This window comes from Siphateles boraxobius, unplaced genomic scaffold (assembly GCF_051911475.1).
Source record: "Siphateles boraxobius isolate OS27281-9 unplaced genomic scaffold, OSU_SipBor_1 77, whole genome shotgun sequence".
NCBI classification, from domain to species: domain Eukaryota; kingdom Metazoa; phylum Chordata; class Actinopteri; order Cypriniformes; family Leuciscidae; genus Siphateles; species Siphateles boraxobius.
Window position 1 is genome coordinate 22,259,555 of NW_027509205.1, and position 21,649 is coordinate 22,281,203.

At 41.4% G+C, this 21,649-nt stretch overlaps 1 protein-coding gene across 1 annotated transcript in view; it reads right to left on the minus strand.

Annotated features, from left to right (window-relative positions):
- Positions 1-720: 720 nt before the first annotated feature.
- Positions 721-21,649, minus strand: part of LOC143725691 (E3 ubiquitin-protein ligase TRIM39-like) — a 54,572-nt gene continuing 33,643 nt past the window's right edge. The window contains exons 5-10 of the mRNA XM_077218316.1: positions 7,001-7,145; positions 2,672-2,698; positions 1,972-2,550; positions 1,098-1,124; positions 912-976; positions 721-843 (exon numbers count right to left, since the gene is read on the minus strand). Of these exons, the coding sequence (XP_077074431.1) occupies positions 721-843; positions 912-976; positions 1,098-1,124; positions 1,972-2,550; positions 2,672-2,698; positions 7,001-7,145 (966 nt within the window). The remainder of the gene's footprint in view (positions 844-911; positions 977-1,097; positions 1,125-1,971; positions 2,551-2,671; positions 2,699-7,000; positions 7,146-21,649) is intronic.

Here is a 21,649-nt window from a genome sequence, read left to right on the forward strand (position 1 = left end):
GGTTGAATTGGTTCCATTTGTAGTAAACAAATGTGGGCACTTTGTATAAAAGTTTGAGAACTCAAGCTAAAACATTCGGCGAGTTATAGGTGCTGAAGCAAAAAGTGTTACAACCATCCCCGGTCTCCTATGTGTCTTTGGCATGTCCCACACGCTGCTCAGCTAACTTCAGTGAGTGTAAAAATGATTAGATGACAAAAAAATGTAATATTTTTTTTATATTCTTATTTTTCTCAACAATTTGTTTTATAAAACAAGTCAATTTATCATTTATATGCTATTTTCTAATAATAATATTAAAGATATGTACACATGTATGTTTAGTTTAATTGGGTTGGAGTGCCGTGGGAAAAAAATGCTACAAAGGGGTGCCATGCTTTCAAAAAGTTTGGGAACCACTGGTCTAAAGGACTCAACTTTGGGCTGGGTACGCTGTGGTGGGTAAAGAGTTGACGGTCAAGATCACGTTCCAGAACCCGCTGTAACAGGAGTTTAATTTCAGCTGTAATGTGTTCATGCACTTTAGATTTTCTTCAAAATATAAATTGTACTGCATTAAATATGATATTTCAAGAGTGAAGCTTCCAGAGAGTTGTTATTGTCTTTGTGTCTGTCAGTGATGTGGAGAAGCTTGCGACGGTTACACTGACGAAGAAGTTTGTTCCCACCGTCTCCGGCTCTCAGAAGCTCCTGGCATCGATGCAAGCTAAATATTGATTCTCATTCCTCAGAACTCAGTCTGATCTCCTCCTCCCTGTTAATAGATTCTCTGATCACTCCTAAATCCCACTCAGTATTTCCCTTCACCTTCACCTCATAGTAAAATCTCCCTGAACTGAATCCCTGCTTTGCCAGAACACAACCCACATCAAATCTCTTTGGGTTTCCTGCTTAATGTCTCCATGACTGACTTGTTTTCCATCATCAGACAGGATGAGAAGTGGATGAGCTGTATCAGGATCCGGAGTCACATCCACTGAGAGAGATCAGACCTTATCAATCAACTCCAGAACAAATAATTTTTAGATACGATATATAATACAGATTAACAATGTATTGTAAGCGTATTGAAGAGAATGCTGTCAGTCACACTGTACCTGCAAACTTCTGCACAAACTTCAACCCTGTGAACATAGATGACAATATAACGATTAATTATTTATAGCAGTAATTTCAGGTTAACAGTGAGTTACGATGGACTGCCGTCAGCTCACTCAGGTGCACGGATTCACTGATATTGTGCTCAAACCAAAGTGAAAAACATTTTCATCGTAAATCCTTCTAGTTCTCTCGCTTCGCTTGAATAATATGCTAAATTGAAGATTAATCTACACTAAATAATAATTCAGTATTTTCATTCACAACTGATGTAAGTCAACAATAAAGATCCTCCGTTTTATTCATATCCTGTCTGTTTTAATGTTAGGGAGTAGATATTCATCGTTCTCCAATGTGTATTTGGATAACAATTACTGTAGAAAGCTGTTTATTTTACAAGAAATATCAGTTATGGAATTGAACACTTGTCCAGATGATGCAGTTATTAAAATATAATCCAAATACCACAATATTTCACAAATAATTCAATGTTTACAGCTGGAGAGGAGAGAGAGAAAATGGCTTCAGAGATTTCCTTACAAAATAACATGTAGAAACGCTCTGGAAATATAGCATATTATGTGGAAATTCAACATATATATTAAAAAATATAAAGTTTTATAGTCGATTTAAAAAAAAAGCAAAGTATTCATGACAGACAAAAGCAAGCAAGTCATTGTGTTGATTAGAAATACATAGACTCATAAATCGGCCATTCAAATGTACAGATAACTCAAATATTTAATCTGTTACACTCAGATAACAAATATTTTATTATAATTCATGTTTTATTTTGCACTTGCACACATTTTGTACATCACATATTAATTGTCTTTATAATTGTAAGTAGAATACACTAAAAACAAACAGCACATCCATAGTTAATCCTTTGAGATTTTATGTTATTTTGTTTGTTTCGTCTGACAGGAGTGATGATCAGTGGGTTTGAGTTTTTACCTTCATCATTAAGTGATGGACTGAAATATGGATAGAGTTTCTCAGTGAAAGTCTGAGCAGTGAAAGAGTAGATATGAGATCTGGACTCCACGTCATAAAAAGAGACCAGACCCTCCTCATAATCCACAAACACACCAACCTTCTCAGGTTTCACTCTCAGAGATAAAGAGACAAATGGACTTTCACAAGCTGAATATTGATTCTCATTCCTCAGAACCACAGTCCAGAATCCATCCTCACGACTCAGTCTGATCACCCCCTTCCTGCTAATGGACTCTCTGATCACTCCTAAATCCCACTCAGTCTTTCCCTTCACCTGCACCTCATAGTAAAATCTCCCTGAACTGAATCCCTGCTTTGCCAGAACACAACCCACATCAAATCTCTTTGGGTTTTTTGGGACGTCCTGCTTAATGTCTCCATGACTGACTTGTTTTCCATCATCAGACAAGATGAGATGTGGATGAGCTGTGTCAGGATCCAGAGTCACATCCACTGAGAGAGATCAGACATTATCAATCAACTTCAGAAAAAATAATTTTTAGATACAGTATATAATACAGATTAACAATGTATTGCAAGCGTATTGAAGAGAATGCTGTCAGTCACACTGTACCTGCAAACTTCTGCACAAACTTCAATCCTGTGAACACATATGACAATATAATGATGAATTATTTATAGCAGTAACTTCAGGTTAACAGTGAGTTTCTCTCTACTGGCAGCATCGGTAACGCTTCCTTTTACAGTCCTGTTCCCCATGTACATACTATGTACTTATTATAGTAATTACAATAATTGGGTAATAACTAGGTACTAACCCTGAACCTACCCCTAAACCTATCCTTAACTCATGTACTTACCTTATATTACCCAGTACTTTCTTAGATAAGTACACTGTAAGTACATGTAAGTTAACGCACTGTAAAATTAAGCATTATTACCCAGTACTTTCTTAGATAAGTACACTGTAAGTACACGTAAGTTAACGTAATGTAAAAGGAAGCGTTACCGCAGCATCAGTGGCATGAGAACATTTCACTAATAAAACCAAGAGATACACTTTCCTCATTTTTTAAGGAAACTTAATCAGTTTTGATGCTTGAATTGAGGAATAGATTAAGCTGATTCAATTAAGGATAGAAGGTTACCTATTTATTTTTAGAGAATTTGTTCAATTATGCAGTTTTATTTAGAGACACCATTTTTAGTTCCCAGCATGCTTTGCATATGACTGGAAATGGAGAGTAAATATTGAAATTAAGTGTTATTTTATATTTTTGAGTGAATGGAAATATCAGTTAATGTTTAATGTTCAGTTATGTTTGACATGTGAAAGTGTTTCTGTTATGTTGAAGTTTTGATCATTAGCATTGTGCAGAAGAGTAAAGCTTATAGGTTGTGAATGACTGCATGTACTAATACTATGTTGCTTTGTTCAATAAGCAATAGCTTTGGTAATGCCAGTGTAACATCTGTTCAGCGGGGCACTCTGTGTCAACACCTAGGAGAGAGCAATACACTCACCACCCAGGTGGGCACGTGCACCTTGGAATTTCACCAAGATGAAGGCAACACATGTAGTAGGCCCACCCCTGCTTGGAAACAGCCTTCCCTTCTACAGACAAGAGCTGGTCTAAGGTCCAAGCTTTGCATTCTGAGCACGTATAACCGCGATGAAGCGGACGGACAGAGAAAAGCCAGGGCTGGGTCTGCCTCTTCCGGGGCAGTGCTTGCAGGCTCACCACCTAGTCCCGTAGGAGAGGTAGGAACCTTGGGGAACCTATCCAGGCCGGGTTCTTAATCCTGAGGGTTAGCCGGCCCGAATTCCAGGCACGATTCGTTGACCGAAAATGCGTGCAGGAGCAGGAGCAGCGGCAGGGGGACGCCCTCTGCGACGAGAAGGCGGAGGAACTGCCACCGGCAGTGGGGTGGAGGCAGCAGCAGGCCGCCGAGGCAGGATGTGCCGCCCATCTGCGCTTGGGCGGCAGAGAACTGTTGGGCTCAGTTCTCCACCACGTTGTTGAACAGCCCAACCAGGGAAACTGGGGAGTCCAGGAACCTAAACTTGTACCAGGCTGAGCCAACGATGGCGCTCCTGGACCACTAAAGTGGACATCGTCAGATGCCACACCGATCACACATGCCACACAACGCTCGTGCCCCAGAGGGCGACGTCGGCTGCAGTGCGGAGCTCACCTATGAGTGCACGGTCTGGGCTACCCTAGTGCATGTCCATGAGTGCCCTAGCCTGATAGACCTGTAGCAACACCATGGCATGCAAAGAGGAGGCGGCTTACCCACAGGCTTTGTAAGCTCTGTCCGTCGGAACGAAAGAAATCTCACAGGCCTTAGGGGGCGAGGATCCTCCATCCAAAAGGCAGCGACCGCCGGACACAGGTGCACCTGTGTCGCGACAGACCGCTCCACTGGAGGGATAGCCTCGTAACCCACACCACTCCTCTGTCAAGGATAGAGAGGGGGGAGGAGCTACTCAGGCCGTTTCTGGCAGAGAAAGGTGCCGTCCACTACCTGGTAAGTCCTCCATGCATTTTGGGAAAGAAAGGCACTGGAGCGGCGTGGTGAGAACCAGTGCGGCCCGCTCCGAGACACCAATCATCCAACCGAGACAGTTGGGGACACGGTGGACGATTCCACTCGAGCCCGACAGCCTCGGCGGCCCGTTTCAGCATAGCTGACATTTCTGGATCTGGCTCGGGAAACGTTACACTCCCAGGGAAAGATAACGCAGCTGAGTCATCATTTCCAGAGGTCAGCTCACCCTCCGATGCTGCAATCGGCATCCTGTCCTCTGGAGGGGCCCCTAAATAAACCAGCTGGTCAGTCAATTACAGTGGGACCAGTGCCTCCACCGTCTGCGGTGGGATTGGGGACTCCACCTTCACGCATGAAGGCGAGTCTCGATCTCAACACCGCGATCAGGGTGCGAACTACGGGGGAGCTAGGGGGAGCTCAGCTCCCCTTAATAAGACTTGGGCTCCCCTGAAAACGTGATTCGTGAAATTTTGGGGGGTCTCAAAAAATATTGAAAATGTTTTATTTTGACGTGCTATTTCAGTTTAGTGTAATGTGATCATCGTGGAGTATTATGTCTAAAATAGCAAAAATATCATTCATGCATGCATGCATGACGGCGATTTAAACCTAATTCACTTCAATAAAGATAACTATACATGCTATTCTTGTCATGAGAATCAAGGTGTGGTGGCGCTGCGGTGCAAATTCCAATTATGGTTACTAGGCTACATGTTAACTCAAAGATTCGTAGAATAAATATAAACGGTGGATGCCATTGATCTGCGCACGAAGTCCTTGAAATCCATTCTGTGTTAAGGTAAGGAATGTTATTCCCAATTATGTGTTGTGGCTGGGTTGTTATAGGTCTGCGTGACTCACGATGTCTTGGGCCTAATTGAACGGATGAATTATGGTATTCTTCTGTAGCCTGATGAGTAATTTAACCCTTGTTCAAGTCAAAGACAACCTATGTAGCTATAGACTATTTGGGGATGACAGTTTGCTGTTTGACATCAATTTGTGTCAATAAAGTATAATAGGGTGAATCCTGTATAGTGCCATAGTGCATACACTTGTAGCTGTTATGTATCTTTGGAAGTCCTTGAAATGTATATATATATATATATATATAAATATTTCTATATACACATAAATATATACTTCAAACACGTGATGCAACCATTGTGACCGTCACAGGGGGACAGGGAACGACCGCATCCAGAAACGCACGGGTGGAATGTATCTTGAAAAAGACACAAACGCACCCATGTTGCTCTTTCAGGAAATTAAAAATTCTCACCAGTGCAGGAGTACACAGGGGAATGATCGCGGCAACACTGACAGGGAAGGTGCAGCCTGTACCAGTGAAGCACTCACTTTCTTCGCCCTCAACCGGCCATCAGACGAACAAACACAACAGAATTGTGATGCTGTTAAAACAGCAGTTGAGAGCTCAGAACTCTCGCGACCACCGCTGCACACGCGCTGTAGAACCACCAGCACCGGGAGAGACTTCCTGAAGAAGCACCGACACACTCGCTCGTTGTAATATAACAACACTCTTCAGAGACATCGACATGAAGACCGATCGGTTCCGAAGCGAAAGACAACTGGTGCGCGCATCTACCGTATTTATACTGCACCGTGGGGCGGAGTGTGAGATGCAGATCTCGCACGCCAATCTGCATTGGCTTGTTTTAACAGGACTCGAAGATGACAGGCTCTCTAAGCGTGATCCCAATCAGTCGACACGTCGACTACGTCGAAAGTGAGCGACTGAAAGGGAACCAGGCTCAATGTCAAATACAATACCAAATCAAGTCCAAATCAAACATGTAATTTCCGTTCACTAAAAATCACACACTTTTGAGAGTCAACAAAAAACATTTCACAAACAAAATATTAAACTCATTGTGTCATACATTAAATAATTTAGGAGATTTTATATTATTTATTCAGGTAGATTTCATTAACGAAATCAAGCCTTAAAAACTACTCAAAAATATCGTGTGTAATATTTTTGCCATCATTTTTTTATAATAGCATGTAACATTTTTTTTACAGTGATTTGTATTAGTGTTTGTTCATGAATAGTTACATCATATCACTTACATGTCTCTAAAGTAAGTTAAAGTAATACTGCAATAACTAGTTCTGGCATCAGTTAAAGTTTGGATATAACTTTACATACGTTTAGTAAGCGTTTTATCATACCAGTCTAATGCTAACATGGCAAGTTTAAGTTATGTTATAATTATATTTTTCAAACAGTGTGATCTTTTGCAGACTGAGATAAAATAATTGTGGTGATCATTAACTTTTTATTCAACCCATAATATTCCTTGAAAAACTTAATTTCTAAGTTAATAATAAAAAAATCTATACACTGTATTTGATATTCACATACCAGTTTGACTGGGTTTTTCATTTAGAGTCTCATCTAGAGTTTTCTTCAGTTCAATCAGAGCTCTTTTCAGAGAGTTCACTTCAGAGTCAATCCTGATCTCAGTCCAGTTCTTGGTGTGTGGACGACTGTACAGGGATGAGCTCATCTATAGCAGGAGAGAGAGAAGACTGTGAAATATGATCATTATTTTTAAAGCAGTAAATTCAATATGTTTTGAGCTTTCTAACACAGTCGAGGCAAGACCTCTGTATGAATATGGATGGATATGACCGTACTTCCTCTAGTTGAATGATTACATGACGAATTGCTTATATATTCTGTATTAAAATATTTCTGAAATATTTAAATATTCAAATGAAGCATTGTCTAATTGAAAATGCACTGATTTGCTTAAATATCCAGAATAGAAATCTGAATATTGAATAAAGCCAGGTTCAACATTCTCGTTTGATGTTGTTGACATATTAGAGTTAAAGGTTTTTACTGAGGGGATTTGGGATTTTTTTTACTCCATAAATCAGAAAATAACAGACAGAAAAAAAAGATTTTTTATCATGTTTTTAGGAAAAATATGTTGTAAATCAGGTGAATGATATATGAACAACCCCCTCAGTAAAAACCTTTGGAATATAGACAGGAATAAAACTGTAAAGTTTGGTGTGTGTAAAGCTGCAGACGTGGAGATTTCTGACTGAGGGTTATTTTAGTTAACTGAAACTGAAGTCGGAGCATGACACATTCAGAGAAGATGGCTCCAAGTATGGCATTGAGGAGTGGAAAGACAGGACAAAAGCTTGCCTAAGAAGGCAAATGTGCCCTGTTCAGGATCAAGCTGAAGAAATAATGAGTAGACTGGCTGGAAAGGCAAGGGATGTTGTCAAGGTCAGCCTGCGCAGTGATGGTATGCTCACCGTCAGGCAGAACCCTGAGTTAATTTATGATATTCTTATGCAATACTTCAGTGAAGCGCTCTCTTGCCTGCCACTTGCAGATTTTTATGCCACTCTCCCCAGGGCCAGACTACTGGATCCGAATTAGCAAATCGGCTGATCTGGCAGATGAGGGACTGCGAAGACAAGGCAAACATTTTGACAACATAGGAGAGGAGGTAACACTGATGTTTGTTAAATTCTGTCCTGGCCCCAGTTTAAAGAGCATATTCAGATGCAAGCCGATTCAAGAATGGAGTGCGAAAGCAGGATTGATGATTACCAGAGGGAATTCAGAAGCCGGGGAAATACTAGAGTGAGTTTACAGAGTCACACAACTGCAGTGTTCGGCAGTGAATATGGTATGTACGATGGCCATAAGACAGAGTCGGCTGCTGTCCCTATCCAATCATTCTGTTCTTTAACGGATGATCAGGTATGCTGCCAACCTGAGTCTGTGTCAGTGCCAAGTCAGGCACAGCATCAGCCCCCTTCCTGCTCAACTCCCACTCCAGTGATATCTCAACACACACAACAGGCTGAGAGTCAGTTGCTCACTCGTATGATGGAGATGATGGAGCAGCTCATGGGCAGGGTGCAATTTTGTGATGTTCCTAGTCCAATACGTGGCTCTAGACAGCAGCGCAGCTTTTTCAGAAGTGTCTGTAGAGTCTGTAATGACAGCAAACACACCACAGTGATTTGACAGACACTGCATGACAGACAAACTATGTTTTGCATGCTTCTTCCCAGGGCACACAAACCTAAACATTCATCTGCCCAGGCACAACATGAGGGAAACTAGCAGACCCGTATTCAGAGGGAGGCAGTGCGGGTCCTCATAGAAACTCCCAAACCATTGATGATTGTGAGTCTGAAAATGCATACCTTTTAGTCAAAGGAAGTTGTGATCATTCAGAAGTCATTTATCAGAACATGCATGTTGTGGGTGGAAGTGACAACCTCTTTTATACACCAGTGAAGATTGGAGAGACGGTGACATTGAGTGCAATGTTGGACAGTGGTTCGATGGCCTGCACTATAAATGAGTCTGCTGAGATGAAACTGAGATCAGCTGGTGCAGTGGATGAATGTGGTGAGTTTAAAACTGATGTCATCCTTGTAGGATGTGGAGGGCTGCATGTAACACCTAAATCATCTTTCAATCTTACCATGGAAGTGTATAGTATAAAGATGGTAGTACCCACCTTAGTAGTTCCTGGACAACATGATGAGCTGATACTTGGGACTAAACACATTCTCAAATACTTCAAATTGTGTGATGGATTTTGGCAGGCTGTGTCTAGTCCGACTTCAGCAGACCCTGAGCGTGAAAGCTTCCTGTCGATACTTGCTGGATTGAACCGGTGGAGGGGAGAGGAGATACCTGGGAAGATAGGAACAGTAAAATGTAACTCCGCTGTCTATCTTGAGCCGGGCTGTGAGTACCTAGTATGGGGGAAGCTGCCCGAATCTCCTGTTGTGTCCCCAGGAAGTGCAGTCATGACTGAGCCTACATCTTCTCACTCTGCTCCCAGAGGTGTTATGGTGGCTAGACTAATCATATCTCTGTGGGAAGATGGATGGGTCCCCTTGAAGCTTATCAACACTTCAGGTAGTCCAGTGTTGTTGAGACGGAATGCTAAAATCGCAGATCTCTATCCGTGCATTGCTCTTGAAGATATTGATGACGCCAATACTGTCAATCCTTTCCTGGTAAACTGCCCTGCAAGGTTGTCTGATGATGTAGTCGATGTGTCACCTGTGAGCGAGCGACTGAAGTCAGTTGGTCTGGACAGTCTTAACATTGACTCGTATGATATCTCAGATGCACGGTTGCTGAACAGGATTCTGAGTTATAAAGACATCTTTTCACGTGGCCATCTTGATTGTGGGGAAGCAAAAGGTTTCGTGCACAGAATACACCTCTCAGACACCAGACCATTCGGGCTTCATTTCAGATGGTTAGCACCCGGTCAATATCAAAAACTGCGTCAGGTGCTGACTGAAATGGAGGAGAAGGAGATAATTAGGCGATCTACCAGTGAGTACGCTTTTCCTCTCTTTTTGCTCTGGAAGAAGAACGGGGACCTGCGTGTGTGTATAGACTTCCGCTGGTTGAACAGGAGACCACTGAAGGACGCGCACCCTCTTCCACATCAGGCGGATTGTTTGGCAACATTTGGTGGTAATGCCCTGTTTAGCACAATGGATCTGACGTCCGGATACTATAATATGCCGCTGCATGAGGATGACCGCAAGTTTACTGCCTTTACAATGCCTATGGGCCTTTTTGAGTACAATCGGTAACTGCAAGGCCTCTGCAACAGTCCTAGCAGCTTCATGCGTATGATGACCAACATATTCGGGGATGAAAACTATCTCAGTCTCCTTTGTTATCTGGATGATTTGATTGTTTTGAGCAAAACAACTGATCCCTCTGGTAGAGCTCCCCTGGAGAGTATTTCAACAAGTAGACTGTTAGATCTTGTCTGTATAGACTTCTGGTCAGCAGAAGACTCCACTAACAGGTCTGTTGACGTCTTGGTGGTGACCGATCATTTTACGAGGCTAGCACAAGGCTTTGTTTGTAGAGATCAGTCTGCCAAACAGTTTGCCAGGATCCTATGGGACAGGTATTTTTGCATTTACGGCCTCCCAGAAAGAATCCATTGTGACCAGGGTCCGAGCTTTGAACGTAAATTGATCCGAGAACTTCTAAGGGTCTCTGGGGTGAACAAGTCACGCACAATGCCGTATCACCCAATGGGTAATGGAAGTGTGGAACGCTTCAATAGAACCTTAGGAAATATGATACGAGCTTTAACACCAGACGTAAAGAGAGATTGGCCAAGACGGTTGCAGATGCTGACATTTCTGTATAATTGCACAACCCATGAAACAACGGGTTATGCCGCTTTTTATTTGATGTTTGGGCGTGTGCCCCGTTTGCCCATCGACATTCTTTTTTGTTCAGTCTTGAACGATTCAGCCGTGACCTGCAGTGATAAGTTCGTAACCACTCTGGTCAAAGATCTGAAGGAAGCATTACTGATCGCACAAGAACATGCAACGAAAGAGCAGAAAATACATGCAGAGTTGTACAACCGAAGGGTGAAAGGACTGGTCATCGAAATGGGTGATCAGGTGCTCCTGGCAAATAAAACAGAAAGGGGCAAAAGGAAAGTTGCTGACAGATGGGAGTCGACAGTTTACACTGTTGTGGAGCATAAGCCAGAAACTCATACTTACACGATTCGTAACCCAGCTACAGGTCAGGAAAAAGTGGCTCATCGAAACCTGTTGATGTTACTTACTTTCCTACCAGTGAACGTAGAGAACCCCCTGTCTGATCAGCTTTCTGATGTATTTAACTCTTGTCAGGGGTCGCCTTCAGTCATGTCATTGTGTGTGGTAGACGATGAGTCTTTAAGAGGAGATGCAGAAGTGTCCAAGCACAATGAGGACGGCTATAGCAGTGTTACAATGGATGTTGTTCTCATCAAGGCGTTCTCCATATGTGACGATGCTGGCATTGACTGTGAGAATATTTCTATGTCAGTTCAGGAATCTGAAACAGGAACAGAACTATAAGTTGGGTTTCAGAGCTGCCTGGAAGATGGATCCAAGAAGAGTCTAATCAATCTCTAAGTTGGAATTCTGAAAGACCCTTCGACTAAGATCACTCCTCCTGCACCAGAAAGTCACACATCTGCATTGTCAAGAAATACAAGAATGTCTGTTTCTGATGACAACGCAAGTGGCAGTTCAGATTTGTATGAATCTGCTCAGCCGCACTTACAGGCTCCTTCCAACACCCATGTAGCTGACACTTTAAATGTACCGCAAAGTACTAGCTCAGTCACACAGGTCAGGTCACATTTTGGTCGCATCATTAGACCTGTTGACAGATTAATACATGTAATGTCGACACAAGCCGTGGTTCAGGACACAAAACACAAAGTTCAGGCTGTTTATAAGTCAGTGCTTAGGGCTTTCTCTGCTTAGAAGCCATTTGGTTTCATGTCTCTTGACATATTGGTTAAAATGTGTTTTGTCTAAAGTCAGTCGTTCAGATTTTACGCACATACCTGATGGAATGGGGTGCCTTTTTGTTTGAGTATTGTGATGGAAAGTAAAGTACGGAAGGATATTGTGGAATGTATGTAGATGTTCTACTGTCAGTAGCTGGTGAGAGAGCTTAGCGCTAATCTCTCATCACTTTCTTATTGTGAAGTTTACCACTGTGAACTAAAGAAAAGAAAAGAAAAAAAATCCATTGGTGATACCCCCCTGGTCATGCATTTATTTGATTTAATTCAGTGGATGTAACAGGGTTAAATAGAACATTTAATTTAAAGAGTTCTGATGTGAATTCCATGAAATAAGGCATTTGGTTGTATTCAGGGTTCAAAGGCTACCCTCCTGTGGTTATTTATAGTACTGCAGACATGGCCGATAGTCGGGCTTACACATGGCTACTCGAAAGTGCAACTGACCAATAACAGTTGAGTATTTCAGCAAGCCATGTGTTAATGTGGTGTGTATTCTTGTCGTTTTAGGTCCTGCGTCCATTTAGGCTAAAGGTCAAGACAGAACCAAACCAAAGCCGGACTGTAACCTACTGGCCTACATGACAGACTTCATACTGACAAATACTGGCATGGATGCTGCGCCACATGTTTTTAAACAAAAACTTTTTCACCTAGAATTTAAAGTGCGGAGGAGACTCCATGTTTTCATCTCTTGTGAGTGCATATAATTTAAAACATTTTTAAAATAACTGCTAATTTCTTCTGAATTTATAGTATTTATTGTTCTTGTTAAATATTGTTGTTGTAATCCTATTAATATATGTACAGTATAAATTGCAAACATGCTTGTGTTGGGCACGTGTTTACAGGTTATAGACATTTTAGAGGAGGTAGATGCTGTGTATTTAAAGTCATGTTTATTTGTACAATATGTTATTTTTGTATATAAATCAGTATTACAGTGTAACAAATTGCTATTTTTTAATTGTAAATTAGCAACTCAATTTTTTAACCATTGTACAGCACAACTTTATCACCAATAATTTTGTATAACTTTGTAGTTTATTGTTTTATATCACATGTGAGAACAAATGCAAGTTTATATTTTCTTTCAGATTGTCATTTCTGTAATAAAGTCTGTATCATAGAATAACTTCTTTCTTTTGTTATTTTGCAGATGTTTGTTGTAACTAAATGGCTTAAATGTAATTCAAGATAATTGAGTAAAACTGCAGTTCTACTATAGTATTACTACAATATAACTGTAGTAGAACCATGGTATCAAAACCATGGTTTTTAAAAATACCAGTTACTACAGTCATGGTTACTATGGCTTTACTGTAGTATTACTACAATATAACTGTAGTAAAACCATGGTATCATGATATCATGGTATGGTTCGCATCAAAATACCATGGTTACTAGAGTCATAGTTAACTACAGTTTTACTATAGTAAAAAACATGGTCCATTTTTATATGGGAACTAACCTATAAGTTACATCAGTAAACAAATAGATCAAAGTGACATTATGTTAACCAATCTTTCAGAAACGTCCTTTTTCGAGCCTTAATTGTCGAACTTCTTCAGGGCCGTCATCTTGATCCGGGTCCGACTCCGATTCAAATTGGTATGGTTGCACAGATGTGTCCTCAGAGACTCCTGCTGCCATTCTTGTTCCAAAATATACCCTCAACTGTTGTCAAGGCAACACTTCACGTGCGTTGTGTCAAAACGCCCCACAGAACAGAGGGGCGGAGTGAGCAAAGCTCATTATCATTTAAAGGCATATGCACTGCAACAGCATGCTGAAAACAGAGCTGTTTTTGACCAGGTAAAATTAGTGTTTTCTTACAATACTAATGAGAATTTTTAATTGTGACGGTTCAGTGAGTGTTTGTGCAGTGAGTGCCCGTGTGTTTTGTCCCTGAGTTATAGGCTGATTGCTGGGGGGCGTGGCTTTACACCTGAACCAGATTATGGTGTTTTAAAAGACACTGGGTCAAACAGAGACGGGGGTCGATGGCTCGCGGGTGTTGTTGCAGCTCTGGGAACTTCCAGAGAGCTCACAGGACATATGGGTCACGGGAGAGCACAATCGCTTCGGAGAGCTGATGTGATGTACTTCCCCTGATGACGATCTTCTGATTTGGACTTTTTGATTATGTTTTGGTTATGTTTGGTTGAACTGACATCACTTGAGCTTACCACGTACAAATACATGCTGACACACTAACTAACATTTATACTGATCCTTTGACACCACATGTTAATTACTTTATGTAAATAAATCTTATGGTTTATGCAGCGATTGTGTGGCGTTTGCGATCTTTGTTGCGATCTTTGAGAAGAATCGTAACAAATGGGGGCTCGTCCAAAAGAGTAATTCGATAACAAATGAGAGTTCGTTCGATTAGATATTGTTTAGCTCATTTGGTTGATTAGGTGCTCGGTTGAATGATAATTTGGAAAAGTTAATCCTTGATTATTCATATTATTTTTTGAGATAGATGTAAATTTGTTTTGTGAGTTAAAGGTAGTCGTCATTTGAAGGTAAGTGCATTTTTACTGGGGTACAGATGAAACCTCATTCATTTTTCCCCTAGTAGGTATTAGCAACGCTTTGCGTTGATTTGTTATTTTGCCTATTTTATTTTTGTGCAGGCTTTTGGGTGAAGCACACCGCCGTGGCTACGGGTTGGGCTGTACTGCTCAGTTCGGAACCATCGGTATCTGGTGTTTAATGTCGCTTTGCTCTTGAAAGCTGCATGAAGATTAGGCATAAATGCAGTTTAGTGGGTTGATAGGCAGGGTAGTAGGGGAGACGGTGAATGAGTGTTGTATTTGTGCCTTACTGAAATTGTAGATGCACTTACTTTAAGTTGAGAGTGTAGGTTAAATCTACGAGTTTAAGAGTTAAAATGACATCCGTTGAAGAATTTGTTAAAGCTCCGTCAGAGGACGTGTTAAATTCGTTCGTGAAGCAACAATTGTGGGAACTTGTAGAGCATTTTCAAATTGGTGATGTGGATAAAAATATAAAGAAGAACGAACTTCGTTCTATTGTGAGAGATTGTTTAATCAAAAATAATCTTCTGATTATTCCCGCAAAGAAAAAACATGATATTGAAAAGAAAACTCCGTTAGATATATTTTCAGGGTTGTCTTTCGAACAGAAGAAAGAGATATTGCAAATGCAACAGACTCACGATAGAGATTTGGCCCTGGAAACTAAACGGTATGAGTTGGAGATGGAAAGATTAAGAACAGATAATTTACTCAAACAACGTGAACTTGAATTGGCACAGAAGAAAATAGAGCTTGAACAATCAGAACGGGAGTTTGAGCTGCAGGCGGAACGTTTGCAATTAATAAAGGATGGTCTATTACCATCAGAGGGTGGTGAAAGGTTACATTTGTCTGGCAGTTTTGACTTTTGTCTGGTAATTTAAGACTGCTCCCTAAATGTAACGAACATGACCCTGATGTTTTTTTCTCTTTATTTGAGACTGTAGCGGAAGAAGGCAAATGGCCAAGTGCAGTCAGAGTTATTATGCTTCAAACTGTCATTACAGGCAAAGCACAGGAGGCATGCGCAGCGCTTACGATGGAGGACAGAAGGAACTATGATAAGGTAAAAGGGACTATTCTAAAAGCGTATGAGTTAGTTCCTGAGGCATACCGCCAGCGTTTTAGAAGTTGGAGAAAAGGTGAACGGCAAACACATTCTGAGGTGGTAAGAGAACTTGTTTCACATTTTGATCGTTGGTGCAGTGCTTCCGATGTTGATAATTTCGAGAAGTTGCATAACTTGGTTATTTTAGAACAATTTAAGAACATTGTTCCTGACTATATTGCTACACATATAAACGAAAATAAGCCAAATGACGTGAGTGAAGCTGCAGTCTTGGCAGATGATTACATATTGACACATAAGAACGTATACCAAGAGGGTCGACCAGGGCGTCAGTATGGTAACTTTAGTGAAAATAGAACGGCATCAAAGAGATTTGAACAATCTTATATTTCAAATTTTGAGAAGAGAAATTGTGGGAGGAGAGACCGAGACTTGGTATGCAATTATTGTTTCAATGTTGGTCATTGGAAAAATAAATGTCCTATTTTGGCCTCAAAGTTGAAATTTAGTCCAAAGAGTAAGACGAATGCAAATGTTAGTCCTGTATTGCTGACGGAGACTACAGGAATTAATGATTTTGCGAGTGGTGCTTCTATGGAAGTAGGGAACGCAGTGTCTGAGTCAAAGAGTGATGGTACAAAACAGTTTGAACCATTCATCACGGAGGGGTTTGTTTGTTTGATTAATTCAGATAAAAAAGTTCCGGTTAAGATTTTGAGAGATACCGGAGCTTCAGAATCCTTTGTTCTTGAATCGGTCCTGCCTTTTTCTGATGTATCTAGTGAAGGGAGGAACGTTTTAATCAGGGGAATTGGATTACAGACTCTTTCTGTCCCTTTGCACAGGATGAACTTGACTTCAGAGTTGGTCTGTGGAGAAGTAACCTTGGGAGTCCGTCCATCCTTGCCAGTGGATGGTGTCATGGTAATATTGGGGAATAATTTAGCTGGAGATAGGGTATGGCGAAAGGTAATTCCACCACCTGTGGTAGTGCCCACTCCGTTGATGGAAAAGTCTGATGTGCTAAAGCAAGAATTCCCTGAGGTATTTGTAACGTGTGCAGAAACTCGTTCGAGGAGTCGTGAGGCATCTTGTGAAGAGAAAGAATTGTTTAATTGTGTTGTGCCGGGTTTGTCTACTCTTTTTCCTATTACTCATAGGGAGCTGATGACTGCACAACAGAACGATCCTGGGTTACAACAACTGTTTGAGAATGTTATTCCATCGCAGGAGGTAAGAAGTGCTGCCAGTGGATATTTTATCCAAGATGAGCTACTCTTGAGGAAATGTATTCCCTGTGCGAAGGGTATGATTGAGGAATCTGTAATTCAAGTAGTGGTGCCAAAGCAATTTCGAGAGGTGGTAATGCCAGTTTCACATGGTGAAGTTGCTGGTCATTTCGGAGTAAATAAAACGTATAACAGAGTTTTGAGACAGTTTTATTGGCCGGGTCTGAAAAAAGATATTTCGGCCTTTATTAAAACATGTCATACCTGTCAGTTAACAGGGAAACCGAATCAGTCTTTGAGATCGGTGCCTTTGTGTCCTATTGTGGTCACAAGTAAACCCTTTGAGCACCTAATAATTGACTGCGTGGGTCCATTACCTAAATCTAAATCAGGTAATGCATATTTGCTGACTGTGATGTGCCAAACAACTCGATACCCGGCAGCGTATCCGATTAGAAGAATTACAACTAAAGCAGTTGTGAAAGCGTTAACCCAATTCATCTCTATTTTTGGGATACCGAAGATTATTCAGAGCGATAAAGGGTCTAATTTTACTTCACGTATGTTTGCTGAGATTTTGAGCGTGATTAAGGTCAAGCACAATCAATCAAGCCCATATCACGCCCAAAGTCAAGGTGCGCTTGAACGGTTTCACCAAACATTGAAAGCGTTACTACGTGCTTACTGTGTGGAGTTGAATCGTGACTGGGAGGAGGGTTTACCCTGGTTATTACTTGCAGCTAGAGAGGTACAACAGGAGAGTTTGGGTTTTAGCCCGAATGATCTTGTATTTGGTCACAGTGTACGGGATCCTCTTTCTGTTTGGAGGGAAGGATTGGTTGAAAAGGATCCTCCTCAGAATTTGTTGGAGGTTTCCGTAGACGCTTATTTTTAGCTGGTATGAGTGCTCAGAAAAAACTTGTCGGAGCACAATGAAGATGAAGAAACACTTTGACAAACATATCGAATGCCATGTTTTTATGCCGGGTGATCAGGTGTTGGTTATGTTACCTTCAATTGGATCTCCGTTTTGCGCACGATTTACTGGTCCGTATACTGTTCTTAAAAAAATGACTGACCAAAATTATCAAATTGCAACTCCAAATCGGCGTAAGGCTAAACAGTGTTTTCACGTAAATTTACTTAGGCCTTATCATTCTCGTAAATCTGACACTCAACTGGTTAAGCCAGCTGTTACTGTTGCTGCTGTCCCTCTGGATACTTCTCAACCTTTTTTTGTAGAGGGAGGGGAGGATGTGATTGTACCTGGAGACTGTGTTTTGCTTCCAAGGTTAAAGAATTCAGAGACCCTTCAGAGTCTAGATGCATTGTTGGCACATTTGTCAGAGTTAAAAAAGTCAGAATTGATAGAGTTGTTGTTTGATTTTCCTAGTTTGTTTGCAGATGTGCCCACCCGTACGCATTTGATCCAGCATGATGTGGATGTGGGAGAGGCGAGACCTGTCCGTCAGCGTTTTTATAGGGTTCCTATCAACAAGCGGAATGTGTTGGAGTCAGAGGTTCAGTATATGCTTGAGAATGAGATTGCTGTTCGTTCATGCTCCAGTTGGGCTTCACCATGCTTGTTGGTAAAAAAGCCAGATTCTACTTATAGATTTTGCACTGATTACCGCAAATTTAACGCTATTACTAAACCTGACGCTTTACAACTTCCTCGAATGGAGGATTGTGTGGATCAGGCGGGGTCTGCGAAGTTCGTAAGCAAATTAGACCTTCTAAAGGGATATTGGCAGGTGTCTTTAACTCCCAGAGCTCAAGAGATAACTTCATTCATTACACCATCAGGGTTATATTCTTACTCTGTTACGAGTTTCGGTTTGTGAAATGCACCCGCAACCTTCCAGAGATTGATGAATAAAGTGGTATTCGGCCTGGAGGGTTGTGCGGTATATTTGGATGATGTTATTGTGTTCAGTGATACATGGGAACAACATTTGGTACATCTCCGTGCGCTTCTGCTGTGTTAAGCTGAGTCATGTCTGGCAGTTAACTTGGCAAAATGCGAGTTTGCCAAGGGTACTGTCAGATATTTGGGAAAAGAAGTTGGACAGGGTGAGGTGCGTCCTGTTCAAGCTAAAGTGGCGGCTATTCAACAATTTCCTCCTCCATCAACAAAGAAGGAGTTAATGCGTTTTTTAGGGATGGTTGGGTATTACCGGGGTTTTTGCCAACATTTTTCAACTGTTGTTTCTCCGTTAACTGATCTCCTTAAGGGTGCTGTCAATTTTGTTTGGAGTACAAATTGTCAGAAGGCGTTTGAACATGTTAAAATGTTATTAACTGTTGCTCCTGTTTTAGCTGCCCCTAGGCTGGATAAGCCATTTAAGATACAAGTAGATGCAAGCCAGATTGGTGCTGGAGCCGTCCTATTACAGACTGGTGAGAGTGGACTTGACCATCCCGTAAGTTTTTTTTCTCGTAAGTTTAATACTTACCAAAGGAACTATTCTGTAATAGAGAAGGAAGCATTATCCTTAATTTGGGCTCTTCAGCATTTTGATGTGTGCGTGGGGGGCGGATTACCTGTGGAGGTTTATTCTGATCATAACCCTTTAACGTTTTTACACTCTTTACAGTCTCCGAGTCAGCGGTTAATGCGCTGCATTCTCTTTTTGCAGCCTTACAGTTTAACTGTAAAACACATCAAGGGAACTGATAACGTAGTGGCAGATGCGTTATCTCGTGTTCCTGAGTAGATTGAATGGTGTACTGTAGGTGTTTTAACAGTTGTTACTATTTTTCTGTGCGCTCTGTTTGTTGCCTTAATATGCTTTCAGGATCCAGATTGCGGGAAATGAATTGAGTAATCTAGGAGATTAGAGGTGACTGTGGGAAAACACTGGTAACACGGGAATCGGACTTCATAAAGAATGTTTTGAAAGGAAAGTATGATTTGTTTATTTTATTTTTCAGATTTTTTTTTTTTTTGGAGAAGTTCTGAGGATCCTCATAAGATATCGGATCTTTTAAAGGGGGGTGTGTGACGGTTCAATGAGTGTTTGTGCAGTGAGTGCTCGTGTGTTTTGTCCCTGAGTTATAGGCTGATTGCTGGGGGGCGTGGCTTTACACCTGAACCAGATTATGGTGTTTTAAAAGACACTGGGTCAAACAGAGACGGGGGGTCGATGGCTCGCGGGTGTTGTTGCAGCTCTGGGAACTTCCAGAGAGCTCACAGGACATATGGGTCACTGGAGAGCACAATCGCTTTGGAGAGCTGATGTGATGTACTTCCCCTGATGACAATCTTCTGATTTGGACTTTTTGATTATGTTTTGGTTATGTTTGGTTGAACTGACATCACTTGAGCTTGCCACGTACAAATACATGCTGACACACTAACTAACATTTATACTGATCCTTTGACACCACATGTTAGTTACTTTATGTAAATAAATCTTATGGTTTATGCAGCCATTGTGTGGCGTTTGCGATCTTTGTTGCGGTCTTTGAGAAGAATCGTAACATAATAAAAGTATATTACAAAGTTTTCATTTAGACCATAAAGATTCATATTAACTTGTACAGAAATGGTATTATATGACCCCTTTAAAGAAATGTTGCAAAAGGCTCAGTGTGATTCTGTAGTCTGATATATATATATCAATATATATCGCAATATTATTTTCCGATAGCGGTAATATGATTTTAAAACACATTTTCGATATTTCGATATACATAACAGCATTTGTCACTGACTGACGTTAGGCGCTCAGCCGTCAGAAAGAGCAGAACACAATTGGACAACAGAACACCACAGACACGCAGCCAGTGCTCAGCAGTAGTAGCTGATCTCCAACGCGGCAAGTTTTAACTAGCCTACAAAATGAGTGCCCCTGACCACAATTCAAATGTGACTGCTTTCTCCTCCCTTGTGTAAGCTTTTCAGACGAAATAGTTCATAAGAGAGGAAAGACAAATTCAGTTTGGAAGTGGTTCGGCTATCGGAGATCGGATAAACTTCAGGTTTCAGCGTGCTGCAAAATGTGCCAGAGAGTGGTGCCGACTAGCAGCGGGAACACATCAAATCTGTTCCACCATTTGAAGCAGTTCCACCCAATAGAACATTCTGAGAGTCAAAAAATGAGGCACTAGCAGCATAACCTGTCCCTGAAACAACACCACCATCCTCATCCCCAAAACCAGCTGTGTCAAAAGAGAAACCCATGCAGCAAACACAGATGGCTGCATTCATGTCTAATGATAAACAGTCAAAACGTCATAAAGACATTACAAAGGCTTTTACAAACTTCTTGGCTAAGGACATGATGTCGTTTAGTACAGTGGAAAACATAGGATTCAGGAAAATGATTTCAGTCATCGACCCGAGATACGAGCTCCCTAGGCGAAAATATTTTTCACGCACAGCTATCCCTGCACTTTATGGTGAAGTAAGGGAAAGGGTGGAGGAACAACTGAAGTCAGTTTCATATTTTGCGACCACAGCTGACCTGTTGTCAACCCGAACCTCAGAACCATACTTGAGCCTGACAGTCCACTTTATTGACGAAGATTGGAAGCTTGTCAGCTTATGCCTCCAGACGGTCTGCTTTCCTGAGGATCACACGGGCGAAGCAATTGCAGCCGGACTTGCAGATGTGCTCGCCTCCTGGGGACTCCGCGAGGACCGGCAGGTCTGTATCACCACAGATAACGGGACCAATATCATCAAAGCCGCTGAGTTGAACAGATGGACAAGACTACAATGCTTCGGGCATCGACTGAACTCTGCTATTGGTAAGTTATACACAGTTAATATAAATGGTAGTGTTACAGTATGTTAAAGCTGCAGTACATAACTTT